Source organism: Eleutherodactylus coqui, chromosome 11 (assembly GCF_035609145.1).
Source record: "Eleutherodactylus coqui strain aEleCoq1 chromosome 11, aEleCoq1.hap1, whole genome shotgun sequence".
In the NCBI taxonomy this organism is placed as follows: Eukaryota; Metazoa; Chordata; class Amphibia; order Anura; family Eleutherodactylidae; genus Eleutherodactylus; species Eleutherodactylus coqui.
The window spans coordinates 84,746,279-84,762,946 of NC_089847.1; the positions used below are offsets into that span (position 1 = coordinate 84,746,279).

The following is a 16,668-nucleotide window of genomic DNA, read 5'->3' on the forward strand; positions in this document are numbered from 1 at the left end:
TGCAAATGAAGATGATAAAGTGTTAATAGCCATTAACAGTTTATGCAAATAGATTGCTAAATCTTTCAATCGTTTAAAGGCCCTTTTACAGGCAAAGATCATCTTTCAGAGTCTTTTCAGACTATACTTCATAAAATTTAACGCCGCTTCCATTATGCATGCAGAAAACTGCAGGGTGACGGAGCCCAAGACAGAGTAGAAGTATATGCATGAGACCGATCTTTGGTCTTCATTTCACATTAATCCCGTCCCTGTTAGTGTTTCGCACTGGACAGAAAAGTGCTGTGGTCACATAATCTCCCCTACGGAGCCATCCATAATCCACCTTCATGCAGTTTTTTGCATGGAGGACGGAACATAGGACAGAACAAGTGCTTGATTTATAACACACCGTGTGAAAAGAGCCTTGCAGGAATAGTTTGTTTCTTGATTCCTCTTAGTTAACACTTATAGAATCATTCAAGGGAGGAAAAAAGAAAAACAAGTCTTGCGCTCACGGGAAAAAGCAGGAACGAAAGTAAATTGATTATTTTTAGCTTAATCAATTTTATTACGTATATATTTTTTATAGAATCATATAATGCGGATTATGCCTCTGTACAACAGAAGTGATCCTGACAAGATAGCCAGCGTGCATGGTGGGTATTCCATTACCTTACAATTTGGTTTTGTGATCTTGCCTGAATTATAACTTTTTCTAAGACTACAAACCATTTCCAGAGCAACACAAGAAAAAGATCAGGGAACTAGTAAGTTATGAAAGCCCTAGTAGCCACATACCTCATACAGTTTGGAGGCAACAAATTTTCTTCCAGTGCTGTTAGTCCCTTCCATCACCACAACCTGAAATAGAGAAAAACTTAGAGGCCGACAGCACAGAAAGATGCATGGATAATTAGCACAGTCTTATTAGAATTGGCCATTTAGGGCTCCTGCACAATGGCGATCGCGATATCGCTATGCTTTTTTAAATGCAAATGTCAATGGGACTTTCTAAATGTTAAAAAACGCACCACACAAAAATCTCAAGTTTGTGCTTTATGATTTTCGTGCTATGCATTTGTAACATTAAAAAATCCTATTGACAGTTGCGTTAAAGAAAAAACAAACAAACAAAAAAAAAAAACAGCGATATTGCAATCGCAAGTGTTAAAGCACCCTAACTTGTATGAAAGTCTTGCAAACAAATATTCCAATAGAAAACTGGTCAAAGTTTCTGCTTATTTGTCTGCAACAAACAAAAAGGGGCAAATATTTTATGACTTAGGGTAGTTTCACACGGACGACCGCAATATCGCGACAAATCCGTGTCTTTGGTCACACGATTGAGCGTCAGCGCACATTTTCTGGCAAATCAATGCCGCTTGTGATTCTGTCACAAGAAAGATAATATGCCATTCTATTGTTAAAAAACACATAGCATGAAAATCGTAAGTTCAACAAAGGCTCCATAAGGGAAATTCTAAAAAAAACGCGAAAGTTAAGACATGCCGCAATTTTTTTCCCCATGCAAAATCACGAGTGAAATCACAAATGTGAAGGAACCCGTTGAAAAGCATGGGTTTCATAAGTCTACGTTTTTGTGCAATTTTATTGCCCGAAACGTTTACTGTAAAAATGAATGGGATGAAAGCAAATCCTGTTCACATGCAGAGAAAAAAAAAAAAATCCGCTTGTGGATTTTCTGCTGTAACTGTACTGCAGGGCTGGGTTAACACAGGGCAGAATTGCCACGGAGTTTCCGTGCAGACTTTCTGCACGGAAATTCCGTCAGCAGTTTTTATCCCGGTATGAAGCAGCAAAGTGGACGAGATTTGCTGAGAAGCTGCTGCGTCCAAGCCACGATGAAACTGACAGGCCGCGCAGAATTCAAAGCTGCGGCATGTCACCTTTATCGCCATTTCCGCTGCGGCCATCTCTCCTCCCTATGAAGAAGTGCTGGCTGCAGTGGAATAAGCCACTTGAAAACCCGCAGGACTTCAAGCTGCGGAAATCTAACAGAACTTCCGTGCGTTGCCAGGACGGACGTTCCGCGAGATTTCCTTCCCGTGTGACCGCAGCCTGATTCTAACCTGCAATTTTGCTGCAGATCCGCTGTAGAAATTCTGCAACAAATCTGCAGCATTTCGCAACGTGTGAACGCACCCTTGAAGGTGTTCGGATTTCGCAATAAAGACTTTATAACAATAATAATTTGAGTTCAATACCTGCCCAGGAAACAATGAATATTCCTTCAGCTCTGACACGTCTACTGGAACCTGCATTCCTGAAGAATGCTCCCGATCTCCCTCAAGAACAACAGATTTGGAGTTCAACTTCCCATTGCTGTCACATCCAATCTGTCCAAGAACCGTCACAGTCTCCTAAAGGAAGACAAAAAAGGGTTACAGAACAGCATCGCACGTAATATGTGGTAGGAGATGCACTATGCCTCCCCAACAGCACACAGGATAGTATGGAGAAACAGTTTGCATTGTGGCACAGCTAAATGCCAGAGGAAGAAGGGCAATGTAATAAATTACATTTAAAAAATTCCTCTTGTTCATGATCTTTTTTCTCTCTTCTAACACCTTAATGACACGACCCTCCCCCACTTTCCTTTCAATGCTGTTTTTTCCTACCCACATTAAAAAAAAAAATAAAAAAAAATCATAACTTTTAAGGCCCTTTTAGACACAATGAGAATCGCTCAAGGCCGTCTTTTGAGCGATTCTCGTTCTGTCTAAATGCAGGGACATCAAGGAGTTTTCGTGATTGATCACTGAATTCTAGCTTGCTAGAAATAAGCAATCAGCTGTTATCAGTGGAGCAGGCAGTTATCAGCCGGCTGCGCTAAGATTCTCTGTGCCTCTGTCCCGCTGTGAATTCACAGCGGGGCACGGTCTGTAAGCACTGAGAACACTACAGATGTCTGCTTATGCAAAACAGCTGTATTCTTCTATTAGAGGCCGCAGTTGTGTCCCGCTCCGCTTGTATATTCTATAGCAGCTACTTGCTACTATAAAGTATGCAAAGATGATCACCCAAAATAGTCGTTTGAGCGACTTTTGAGCGATCATCTACCAGTGTAAATGGGGCTTTATTCATTTAGCAACGTAGATACTAGGGCTTGTTTTGTGGGAAGAGATGTATTTTTCAATGGTGCTATTTAATAGAACATAAAATGTAATTAAAAAATGTAGAAAAAAAAAAAACCTAAGTGAAATTACTACACTATCTTTGGGGGGGGGGGGGGTAGGGCTTGTTTCTACGGCGTACACACTGCAGCAAAAATGACAGCTATATTCTATGGGTCGGTACGATTACAACGATAAATTTATAGTTTTTTTTGGTCCTACTTTTAAAAAGAAAAGAAAATCTTAGGAAAAAAATGGAATTATTTTCTGTGGCCATCTGACAACTACAACTTTATTTCTCCATCAATCTAGTTATCGTTTTTTCTCTGAAGGGGAGGTCTTGCAGTTTGTATTGGAGTACATAAGGTGCAGTTCTGACACTATTGTTTTTTTTCCGATGAAGTTTACCGTACAAGGTAAGTAATGCGATACAAAAAGGTTTTTAGTTTTTTTTATTAATATTAATATGGGAAAGGTTTTTGTTTGTTAAACTATTTAATAATAAAATTTAAAACTGATTTTTACTTTTCTATTTTAGTTCCCCATAGGGAACATGAACGTGCGATGGTTTGATCGCTCCTGCAGGTAATACCATAGTATTACAATATACCATGATCTGACAGGCAGTCTATCAAACCATACTTGCTGGCTTGATAAGCAATCTACAATGGCAGCCCTGGGGGCCTTTTAGAAGGACCCCGGGTGCCACGGCAGCCATATGATCTAATCGCAGGTGGCCGTTCGGGACCCTCAAACACCAATCGAGGCATTTAAATGCCGCTTTTAGAATTAACGGCACCAATTAAAGGGTTAATAGTGGTGAAAGTCAGCACCCGCATTGTAGGGAGCGGGATCGAACCCCTCCATACAAGCCTTCAACCTATATGACATAACTTATGTCACGGAGCGTATAGGGTTAAACAAACTTTTTGAAGCCACTTTTTAGGCAGCAAAACTAGTCAGTGTGGATAATACTCCTGTAATGGGAACATAATGCAGCTACAAACTTACCTGAGCTGGGAAAGACACAGATGTAAACTCTTCAATATGGAAGTGATTCTTCAGGGCTTCACCGAGCTCTTCAATTTTACTGCCCACAGCTATACGAGAGCACACAAGTATAAAGACCGTGAGGGGCAGAACATGCAGGGGTATGTGCAGGAGGCTGTATAGTGAAACTAAGTCCCTGTGACTCCCAACTACAGGCTTGTGGGCATGCGTGTGCTGCCTAATGTCTTATGGAATTATTCTCTAATACACTATCTGATCAGCACTTTTATTTCCCTGACAGTTCAATATGAACTTCAACAGAAGATTAAAAACACACGACTTTGGTATATCTTTGTATTACATTTGAGGCATACAGATGTATATAGCAAGCCCCATAGGCATCCGTGGATGCAATATTACTGCTCTATACAATCTGGAGGTTGTTTTGAGCTGTAGGGCTTGTGCACACTAATGTAATAGAAAGACAAACTACATGTATCAAGACCTGCCCGCTCTGCACATAAATGAACACTAAAATTGCCTAAGGCCTCATGTCCACGGGCATAACTGAATTGTGAAATCTGCGTAGATAACCCTCAGGTCAGTATGCCCATACACTATCATTGGGCATCTGCAGATATTTAAATACCTGCGGATGTCATTTTCTTTTCTTCTCGGCGTACGGATCGCACGTGGGGGAGGGGGGGGGGGTGAACAAAAACGCAGCATGCTCCATCTTTCTGTGGATCCCGCAGGGACAGCTTCCATTGAAGTCAATGGAAGCCATCCGATCTATGGCAGACTCACAGCTGACACTGCAGACGTGCCGCCGATCCATGGGGAAGCAGGAGATGAAGATAAATAAAAACATTTAAAATAAAATAGAAAAAAGTGCACTGTGACAGGCAGGATGGCTGTCGCGCCCGGACGCATCTACTGTGCTGAAGAAAGAAGATCCGGCTAGCACAGAGGGGACTTGCACTAGATCTGGAGAGGTAAGAAACTGCCTTTTTTTTTTTTTTAAATCTGTGTCTGCGAGCACAGGAGGATTCTGCTGCAGATGTCTGCACTTGGAATTGGTGCGTGCCCATGGACATGAGGCCTACATAGTATGTTAGGCTGAATGAAGACAATGATGCTGCCTGGTTGCTACCGGCGATTGCCTTAAGGGAGTCCTCTGGGGATGTAAAGACAGTGATTAGTTCAGCCTGTTTTAACCCACCCCTTGTTGGTCCAGAGGAAGGCAAAAAGACCCCCCCCCCCAAAAAAAAAAAACACCCAACAAGCCAATTTAGCTCATTTGGAGGGGAAAAAATTTCCTTCCTGACTCCATAATGGCAGCCAGAGTGATCCCTGGATCAACAATTGAGATCATCAACCCCACTGGTCACCTAATGTCTATATCCTGTAGTGTCATTGCTCTCTCAATGACATCTAGTCCCTTCCTGACTCCATAAAGGCAATCAGACTGTTCCCTGGATCAACCCCTAACAGTTCCTACCTGCCTGTATACCCGGATTAACAATTAACCTAAAATTTATATCCTGTAATATCCTTCCGCTCTATGGATTTTGCCATCACCACATCCTCAGGCAGAGAGTTCCAGTCTCACTGCTCTTACAGTAAAGAACCCCCTTCTATGTTTGTAAGGAAACCTTCTTTCCTCCAGACGTATCGGACGCCCTATTGTTACAGTCGCAGTCCTAGGTATAAACAGATCATGGGAGAGGTCCTTGTATTGTCCCCTCACGTATTTATACATAGTTATTTGGTCGCCCCTTAACAGTCTTTTTTCCAGGGTGAATAATCCTAATTTCTTTGGGAGGAATGGAATACCCATTCTATGTATTAGTTTAGTTGCCCTTCTTTTAACCCCCTCCAGCACTGTAACATCTTTCCTGAGCTCCGGTGTCCAGAATTGTACGCAGTATTCCATGTGGGGCCTGACAAGTGCGTCATATAGTGGGAGAATAATGTTCTCGTCCCTATACCTCTTTTAATGCTCGCCAAGACTATTTGCTTTTGCAGCTGCTGACTGGCATTGATTGCTTCAGTTAAAGGGCAAGAAACACCCCGGGTGAATAATCTCATTAAAATCTAACTAAATTAAAAATACTAAATGGCATAGGAATTAAAACCACAAATACCTGCCTAGCAAACCTTGGAGCACTAAGCCATCGATATTATTTCGTGCTGCTGCAATCTGCTGTATACTGGGCTTTATAGAGATCTCCTAACTAGCTAGTAGCTATATAAGATATCAAGCAGGTCACTGCTGCAGACTAATGAGTCTGCCTAAATAACATCGCCAGGTCTGCATGTTTGAGCAAAAAGAGGCATATGGAAGGGGGTTCCTATAAGACACAGTATGCAGCATATTGCCGCAGCGTTGAACGATATATATTATAAATGGCTTAGCGACCAGGTTGCTAAGCAAGGGTTTGTATTTTCAATTCCTATGCCACTTAGAATTTTAATTTAGTTCAATAAACAGTCAGATTTTAATGAGGGTGTTGAACTGGGGTGTTTCGGGGCAATTTTGGTGTTAACAAGCCTGGTGTACATGTAGAGGCACTTTTTGCATACCCTGCACATAAATGGCACCATCCATTTGTACTAGGAGGCCAGAAATAAACCTGGGCTAGATATTAGATTCTATCGACAAGACACAATCGAGTACAGCAGGATCCAATAACAATCTAATTAGTTAATGTTGATGCCAGACAGTTCCCCCAACATCTGCTGACATGGTTTCCCCTGGAGATAATTGATTGCCAGACACACATGCCAATGCTGATCTCACCACACTGAAACAACAGGCATGTAACTGGGTAGTCAAAACTGATCGTGGTCTGCAGACATCAGTCCAACATCTACAGCCAGAGTCTACTGATGCAAGGCAAGTAACTATAGCTATAATGGTCTGAACAACTTATTTCTACATTTGAACACTTACCATCTCGGATGTCCATCAGCTTCTGAAACATGAACTTGTATGATTTAGTAAGCGACTCCTCATCTTGTAAGGTTATGGGTTCTACTTTAGTATACTTGCCATTTCCACCACTCCATGATGTTCCCTGCACTTCTCCCAAAGAGGTCACCACTTCACCACGGTTTGAGCGAGAGCTATACTTCTGTGATGGGGTGGCACTAATGAAGGGAAAATTGAAAAAGCATGCAATAAGCAGGATAGTATATTTGATGTGCCTTAATAAGTGTGACACAATTTTCCCAACTCCTAAGTTCCTGAATCTGACACTTTTCTACCTTATTGTATATTATATGCTAATGTCCCAAGTCTGAAAGAGGAGCAGTCTGGTTCAATAAACTGCATTAAACCCTGAAATGACACTTCTGGAGCATCTTCTGTTAGAACTCTACATTGGGTCACCTCAGTCAGGCTCCATTCACATGGGGCAGTTCGGTTGCAATAAAAAAAAAATTAAAAAAAAGACGCACCAAAGGGAATTGGCAAAATTGCGTGCATTTTTTGCGACATTTTACTACAAACATAGTAAAAACACAAATGGTTTCACCAATGCACTTTTTGGTGCGATTTTTATTGCAACCAAACTGCCCCGTGTGAATGGAGCCTTAGGGTATGTTCACACTTCTTTTCTTCGCTCTCTCCAGCATGGTGGTAAATGACCTGGCCAACATCTGACAACACCTCAATGTCACTTCTACTCCATATTTGGACAGTTACATCATTGGGGCATCCCCGAGGAGCCAGGTATGATGTAACTGTACATATATTGTGTGCTTCATAATTTTACATTCCCATCCCCTTGAGCAATACAGTCCCACGTCTTGGAGCATGAAACCTGCTATGTCTTATTCTTTACGAGATTCCTCCACTAGCCTCCTCCTCCTGAGCCCTTTCCAAGTTCTAAATGAACCTGAAAAGTTATAAATACAGTTTTCCTGGTGGTGACCAGTTTTAGTGATCTACCAGACAATGTCGCATTTTCTCTTTCTTATTTATTATTTTTTCTTCTTCTCTATTTTTGCACATTCTTGCTTTTAAAAGGTACCATCAAAAAGGGGCAATTATAACCGGAATCATCACTGTAAACAGCAAAATCAGGCAGTAGTTGTCCTGTGTACAAGCAGCAGCTGACAATCACAGTTGCTTGGCTTTTAGCTGAACAAAAAAAAAGAGGAGAGAGACATACCTGGGTGAGAAGCTGGCTGGTGAAAAAAGAAGATGGGGGCTCCGAGCCATAGAAGGAACACGCTTTGATTGTGGGTTTTCAGGTGTTGATAAATTGCGTTTCTGGGATCCCTGAAGGAAGTAATAACATTAATGTAAAGGGGTTGTCTGATAAAGTGGAGCCTTTTAAAATTAGATCCAAATGATTTAACACAATAAAGCAAACGGTACTTACCCGTCCTCAGCCCTGGCGAAACAGCGCTGCAGCCCCGCAATACTTCCGGTCTGTGTTGACAGTAAAAGTCAGGTGACCGCTGTCTGGCAATCACCCCCCCCCCCTCCCCCTGTCATCAGCATTGACATCCTGGGCGCCACGATGCCAGATGTTCGGAATGGTGAACTCTGACTGGCAGGCAGCAGTCACCCTCTATCAACACAGGCCAAGAGAATCGTGGAGCAGCATTGCCAGGACTGAACACAGGTAAGTACCATTTTATGGTTTCAGATTAATTAGATCTAAATTTAAAAAAAAAAAACAGTAGCTTCACTTTCAACTAACTTTTGACATGTAAGGCCTTAGTCAGACGGGCGTTTTTAGCCGCGATTTGCGCATGCGTCCGGCGATTTTATAAAACCATTGCTTTGCAATGGTATCGGACACATGAGCGCTTTTTATGCGCTCGTCCGATAAATTATAGAACCAAAAAAAAAAAACAAACAAAAAAAAAAAAATACGCAGATCGCACCTATTTGCGATTCCTGTTCTCTTCTGTATATGCGCTCAATGGGGCCGGCGGCAGCAGCGCCGACCCCATTGAGAACATATAGAAGACAAATCATTCTTCTCTGCCACAGCTGTAACAGCTGTGGCAGAGAAGAACGATGTTTGCCCATTGAATTCAATGGAGCGGCAATACAGCCTCTCCATTGAAAGCAATGGGCTTCCGGCGTGCGCGGGGTGAATTGTCGGGAAGGGGTTAAATATATAAGCCCTTCCCGGCAATTCATCCTAAAATGTGTTAAAATTTTAAAAAATTGTATACTCACCTTTCCGCTGCAGCCGGAGTCCAGCCGCGGCCGCTGTCAGTTCTCCTGAACTGCTTCTTGGCACTATTCAGCCGGCGGGGCTTTAAAATCCCCGCCTGCTGAATGATCTGCCTCTGATTGGTCACAGCCCTGACCAATCAGAGGCTGAAAACACTCACAAACCCATTCATGAATTCATGAATGGGTGAGTGACTGCTGCCTCTCAGCGCTGAGCCAATCAGGGGCAGGTCTGACTCACATCCATTCATGAATTCATGAATGGGTGTGAGTGAGGCATGCCTCTGATTGGCTCAGCGCTGAGCCAATCAGGGGGCAGGTCTGACTCACATCCATTCATGAATTCATGAATGGGTGTGAGTGAGGCATGCCTCTGATTGGCTCAGCGCTGAGCCAATCAGGGGGCAGGTCTGACTCACACCCCCTTCACACCCACTGCAGGACAGCCGCGCGGAGCTCGGGCTGCCGGCAGAAGGTGAGTATACACCCGCAGCGCATTGCTTTCAATGGAGACGGCTGTATTGCCGTCTCCATTGAATGCAATGCGCTGGACAGCTCCGACCCGTTTCTAATGAAACGCTGCTAGGAGCAGATTTTCGGGCGACTTGCGCGCACCGGTCACGCGATTTGCGGATGCGCATCCGTCATGCGATCCGCAAATCGCGCGAAAAAACGCCCGTCTGACTAAGGCCTAAGGGTGCATTCGCATGGCCAAGAGGGAGTAGCATATTTTGTTACAATGGGCAACACATGCATCTGTGTGCTATGCAGTTATATTGAACGCATAGCTGAAGTGAACAGAGCATAAATCAGTGCAGAGCAGGTTAGCGTTACACATCTTACATCACTCTACATGGATTGATTTTTATCGTTCCTATATAACAAACGCCAAAACGTACGTTCTGAAGCTGGATGACGTTTCCTTCACAAGTGAAATTTTGGTTGCGAAAACCAGGATTTTTTTTCGTTACTCCCTGTAAAATCAATTTCTCAGATGTTCATTGGGGGACACAGCACCCACCTGATGCTTAGGGAGAACCCGCTGTTTCTCTTTTCTGAGATTCCCCCTTCACAGCACAGGAGCATGTATGTGCGGTGACGAGTGTCGGGCATAGTTTGCCCGACATTCGTCCCATCTAAATGGGCCTTTAGTGTCCTCCTCCGGCAGGAGCTATAACCCGAGGTCTTCGCTGTGTCCCCCAATGACACAGAAGTTGCAAAAACCCTGGATAGATTTATAGAGAATACATCTAGCAGTATAACGAATTCTTCACGGTTGTATTTATATCATACATGCAGGCATGGCAGACACCAATGCCCCAAACGCTTACTCCGCTATGGTCTTCTGTCACAGAGAGACAGCATTTACATTGTCTAAAATGTGTAGATCTACCTCAACTCCAAACTTAGGTTCCTATAGAAGACTGATGAGAACTTTTCTGCGTGTGTGAAAACGCACAACTACTCGTCATACTTACTTTTGCAGGAGTGGAATAGGAGTCAAGTAGGTTTTCCTCTTCCGTCTCCACCTCGATACTTGAATAAGCTAAGGTCATGAAACAGTTATGGTATAATGCATGCTGTAATGTTTATCAAATAGACAGATAATAAAAAGGATACAGCTCTTGAATGCTGTTGAAGTCCCTATTGCCACAATGTTTTTCCTTTTTCAAATTAGGACGTCTTGAATTCTTCCTATTGAGAACCTAAAAGAAAAGAACAGTAATATTTATAGTAAAGGTGCTTCTACACTGAAGATTGGGGAATCTGAGCGATAATCGCTTAGTGTAAACGCATGCACCAACTAAACGACGAACGGGGAGTCTCACTTCTCGTTGGCTGTTCAGTGTCTGCATACATAAAACTGAACGACATATCGTTCAGCGCAAACAGCAGCCGCTCACTTAGAATGCTTACTGTGAATGGAGGCAGGCGGGAACAATCCCCAGCCCGCTCCATTCAGGCAGCGCAGTCAGCGATGCTTGTTCCTGTGTAGAAGCACAGAAATGAGTATTGCTGGGACAGTCTATCAGCCATTGTTTGCCCGACAGCTCGTCCCGCGTAGAAGGACCATAAGGTGTACGTGCAAACATCAAACAAAAACTAAATCCACTAATACCCTGTTGCATATATGGATGCCCCCTGCCCACCCATAGTCTTTGAGGCAGTTTTTATTTCTTCTCATAACCCTAAAGATTTGTTCACATTACAAATTTTAGCGCAGAATCCGCACCAAAATCTGCTTATGTGTCCCATTCATTTGATGGGCTGCCACATTCGCCGTTTTCATGACATGGATTTTTATGCTGCAGATTTCAAATTAACATTGTGTGGATTTTGTGTAAAAGTCTGAGTTGGGACCCAATGAGCACAGGCTGCTGTATGGTTCTCTCAGACTTGGAAGTGCAGATCTACTCCACTAGCACATCTCAAGAGATGGTTTATAGTCTCATCCATACATTGCAGGAAAAGCATCTTTAAAAAAAACCCAAAAAAACGTATTTTCCGGCATATAAGACGACTTTTTAACCCTGAAAAATCTTGTCTAAAGTCGGGAGTCGTCTTATATGCCGGGAATAAGCTGGGGTGGAAAAATCAATCCTCACCTCCCAAGGTGCTGCTGCAGGCTGTCGCTCCTTCCTCCACGCCGACAGAGCATTGCTTTCTGGATGCGGGGCTTAAACTCCCTGCCTCCAGAAAGCTAATGCTCTGATTGGCTAACTTAGCGCGGCGTCAGCCAATGAAAGCCAGCGCTGCGTTAGCCAATCAGAGCATTCGCTTTTTGGAGGCGCGGCATTCAAGCCCCACATCCAGAAAGCAATGTTCTGGCGGCATGGAGGAGGGAAGGACAGCCTGCAGCAGCGCTGCGGTAGGCGAGTATTGATTTTTTTTCTACAGCGTATTCCTGGCATATAAGACGAAAATTGGGGGTCCTCTTATACGCCGGAGAATATGGTACTCACTTTTGGACTCAAATCCATTTTTCAACTGTGAGGAGACAGGAATAGGACTTTGAAGAAAACCAATAAATACAAATCTCTCACATTGGTGGATTAGAATAAAAAAAAAAAAAAAATAACACACCACATGTAGCTAGAAGAAATCTCTACTTACTTCGTGCTCCAGAGTACAGAGATTGCCGACAGTGAGCGGTAAGTTCCTGGTAGTACTGAAAGCCATCCATTCATGGACCATCTCCTCTTCTTTCAGCCGATGAACAGAACAAAGTTCCACCACTGGAGACAAAAGAGAAGAGCCATATTTTCCACAGTTGTAGGCCTCAATTACTGAAGGAGGTTGTGATACAGATTAGATAGCAGAGATTCTTCCCCTAACACCATACTCCAACCGCATCAGCAGACCCAGCAAACTGAAGGGAGCAGCGGACTCTCCTTCCAAGTGCCAAGTTGCAAGCCAAGACCCAGCTTGAAAAAAAAGTAAGGCCGGTGGCAGAGGAACAGGTCGGATTCTCTGGTCGGCGACCGCACGTACCTTGGATTATCTGTATTGCGGATGACTGCGGCGGCTCGCTGTTGGTCATGCACAGTACAGATTTATTTAAATCCATCACTAGGTGATAACACGGCTCCCCACGACCTATTCACAATGTCAACTCCGGATGGGCCGCGGGTCGGGCGGCTTCCATTGACTTCAATGGAAGCCAACTGCACAGAACCCGGTTTAAAATAGAGGATGCTGCGATTTTCCCCATGTGAGCGCAAAATTGCAATCGATTTCTGATGTGGGCATTTGCTCCGGATTCTGCAATGCAAATCCAGCTGTGCGTATTGGGCCTAAATAAATTCGGGACTTTTTTTTTTTTTTTTTTGATGCATAAAGAAAAAAAAATGTAGTGAACAGGAGCATAAAGAAAAAAAAACAAACAAACACAGAATATGCAGGGAATACAGAGGTTCGGTCTGTGAAAACACTGTGCATTTCACGGACTGAACTGAAATACGGCTGTATGAGCGAGCCCTATGGACAGATCCCACATCACATCCACTGTGCTACCTACGCCTCTAGTTATGGCGTTATCTAGATATGGATGCCAGAGAACGGAAATCCACTACTTTCTACGACCCTATTGAATATAATGAGATTCCGGAGTGGATCCCCTTTCCCACAGAGATCGGCATACTGATTAGCCCCACTGGGCTCTGCTAATCCGCGTGCGGAGGGACAGGATGGTCAAATACAAGCCAACTCAGAAACCGCAGTGACCACACGGATGTCTGACGGATAATAGGTGTGTAGGTGGCTGTGGGGTAGGTTCTCACACCGCAGATATGCTATGGATTTGCAGTAGAGGCTCGTCAAGAAAGGAGGGGGTGCAATAAAAAGTTTGGTCATGCGAACGCAGCCTCCTGTCACACCAGTCGCGCGGTGCAAACGCAGCCTCCTGGCACACCAGTCGCGCGGTGCAAACGCAGCCTCCTGGCACACCAGTCGCGCGGTGCAAACGCAGCCTCCTGGCACACCAGTCGCGCGGTGCAAACGCAGCCTCCTGGCACACCAGTCGCGCGGTGCAAACGCAGCCTCCTGGCACACCAGTCGCGCGTGCGATTTTGGTCAGTGACCATTTTCATGAGATTTTCATGCATTTTTTTGTCCTGCGGTCCCAACGGTTACACACCTTATGAATAGCGCCATCCGTTTTTAACCCTCCCATAGAGAATAACAAGCGAATCTTGAACAAGAATCGCAGCGATTTTTCAAACACCAACCAGTTGTCTGACTGTAAACCTGCCCGTGTGAACACGCCTGCGCGCATTGGTTGCGGATCTGCAGCTAATGTCACACCTTCAGTTCAGGGGCCGCCGCCGGGCGCGGATCAGGTCAGCGCCAGATGGGGTGGATTGACGTAGACTTTTCTCTTGCAGAAAACCTGCATCAAATCCGCCAGTGAGAACACCGTGCGAGCAAAGCGGAGCGCGAGCAGAATGCCCCCCGAGCAGAGCGGCGCACGAGCGGAACGCCCCCCGAGCAGAGCGGCGCACGAGCGGATCACGGACAGCCCCACCCTGGGTCTCATGTAAGACATCTATGCTGCTCCGCGGTCAGCTCTGTAGAGCGGCGCAGGACGCTCGTAACTCGCTGGCGTAGAACATGCGGAACGTGTGCGACGCTGCGGAGACGGGTAACCCTTACGTTTATCCGTCACATCGCCATCTTCAAACACCACATCGAAGACGGCGAGCTCCTCCCGGATCTTCGTCACGGACACCGCCATGCTGCCACCACTGAGGGCCCACGGGGGGCAGCAGCTTCCAGACGAGCCTGAGAATACAATAACAAGGATATTAACCCGAGAAATCCCCAGAGGACCTCATGGTGGCGGCTGTACAAACACACAACCATACCCGGGCGGTAAGGCCTCAGCGCGGGGAGCCGGGATCAACGAGGACGCATTAGGCGGCGCTAGAGGAGCTCTGATGCCGGGAGGCCGGCGGCCATTAGCAGGGACTCTCTAGCCGAGGCAGCTTGCTTCTCCAGAGACTCCCGGTAATTGCGCTCATACAGCCAACAATACGGTAGCGCGCTTTACTCGATCCCGGCAGAGAGAAAATTCCCGCGCTCTGACATACAAAGCAATGGCGCGAGCCGTAACTAGCGCGAGGGGCTGACAGGCGGCCAATCAGCGGCGAGATCTTAGGACGCCTCCAGGCGTGGTCACTGAGCTGCCGCTGACGTCGTGTATAAAAAGGCATTCACATGGAAGTGAGACGGTGGAGCTAAGGAGGAGTGCGGGCAGTGCGGAAAAAGAACCATTAAAGGAGGTTTCCACGTATTAACATAATAGAAGTTGTATCTGTGGTAAATTACTCCCAACTGCATGAGGGTAACATCACCCGGGCGAGCGCGATGACGGGCGGTGCAACTCGGCCTGAGATAGCGCTTGGGAACGCCATTTCTCCGTGGATATGAGGCGTTTAGAACGCTGTCGGCCGCGGTGGAGTGTTTTCAATGGAGAACCGCATGGCACTTGCGACAAGTGGATGACGCCATTTAAAATGGGGTTCATATTCATGCGAGAGTTGTACGTCTCGCAACGCAAAAATCTCGCACAATTTTCTCGGCTGTGTGAAGCCACAATTACATCGCAGGGCGAAGATGAAATTCGCAGCTCTAAAGCGGTCTTCACACACAAGTATTTGCGCGCTAAACGCACACGCACCACATGCTGAGAACAGATCGCGCTGAGATCCATGGGTTCATGCGTATTTCTGTATTTTGGCGCACACATCTCAGTTGGGGAAAAGAAGATGGAACATTCTAAATCTTTCTCCGTATTTGGGCACCAAAGGTCCCCATAGAAGTCAATAGAGGGTATGAGAATGCGCGTGCAGTATGCGGGTGAACACCGCGCAATTCTGCTAAAAAAGCACGCATCTAGCCTCTTCAATCTGTGTTTGTGTCTCGTGCGCAACAAAAAAAACACGCCCTGCCGGCTGCAAGAGTAAAGTACGACACATTCGCAAAAAAGTTACGCTCAGTTGTGCGCAATTGCACTTGTGTGAAGCCGGCCTAAGGGCTCTTACACACGAGCGTACGGATATAGAGACTCGCGAGAGCATGACGCGATTGCGCTGTGAATGGTGTGCTGTCACGTGCTTTCACTCGCACATTTTAATTGGCCATTTACACGGGACAATTAGCGCTCAAAGTTTGCTCAAACAAACGAATTTGCGCGTTAATTGTGCAGTCTAAATGCAAAAAAATCGCTCCCTGTTTGTTCACAGGTTTTTAAGCTGACTGAAATGTGACTGGAGTGGATTGCGGATTTCTCACTGCGTGTAAACGCTCCCCCACTGCGCTTTACATAGAAGGTGACGCGCTGAGTGAGAAGCCTGTGATCCAGCGGTGACGTCTGTCAGTGTCAATGCTCTGCGCAAGCGCTGAAGACCTTAGCAGTGACGTCAGCGCTTGTGCAGTCATTCACCCGACTGCCGGCCTGTGTTAACGGGACATTACTGTACTTTTTTGCACTGCCCGGCCCGGTCACATCAGCGCGGGACACACATGTGCCGTTCTTAAACCGGCTGAGCAGCCTGATTAGTCCCCGGTGTTATCAGTTAGCAGTGCGAAAATAGAACATGCTGATGTGCGGTCTCCTACATATTGCACAGCACACAGAAGGCGTGTCCGGCGCAACTTGCCCATATGAATGCACCTTTATGCAAAACAATGTGGCAGGTGACATGTAACTGTCTGTTCACACGGTGCTGATTTTTTAGCCATGGAAAACCCTGCACCAATTAGGGCGGCTTCAGATGAGGGTAAGCTCAAAAATTGTGGAGGTTGCAGTACCGCTCACGTTTTAACGTATTTTACTTTCTGCGCCTCCGTGGATCGTTCACA

General features: G+C 45.4%; 1 protein-coding gene across 2 annotated transcripts in view; it reads right to left on the reverse strand.

Annotated features, from left to right (window-relative positions):
• The window catches only part of POLA2 (DNA polymerase alpha 2, accessory subunit), a 36,471-nt gene extending 21,579 nt beyond the window's left edge, over positions 1–14,892 (reverse strand). The window contains exons 1-10 of one of the 2 annotated variants that reach the window (XM_066582882.1): positions 14,670–14,892; positions 14,458–14,586; positions 12,421–12,542; positions 10,927–11,012; positions 10,785–10,842; positions 8,285–8,394; positions 7,162–7,259; positions 4,128–4,216; positions 2,208–2,363; positions 781–843 (exon numbers count right to left, since the gene is read on the reverse strand). In XM_066582882.1, coding sequence (XP_066438979.1) covers positions 781–843; positions 2,208–2,363; positions 4,128–4,216; positions 7,162–7,259; positions 8,285–8,394; positions 10,785–10,842; positions 10,927–11,012; positions 12,421–12,542; positions 14,458–14,539 — 864 coding nt within the window. In that variant the 5' untranslated portion in view covers positions 14,540–14,586; positions 14,670–14,892. Of the gene's footprint in view, positions 1–780; positions 844–2,207; positions 2,364–4,127; positions 4,217–7,062; positions 7,260–8,284; positions 8,395–10,784; positions 10,843–10,926; positions 11,013–12,420; positions 12,543–14,457; positions 14,587–14,669 lie in introns of both variants that reach the window. The other variant, XM_066582881.1, reaches the window with a different exon arrangement.
• Between the last annotated feature and the right edge of the window lie 1,776 nt (positions 14,893–16,668).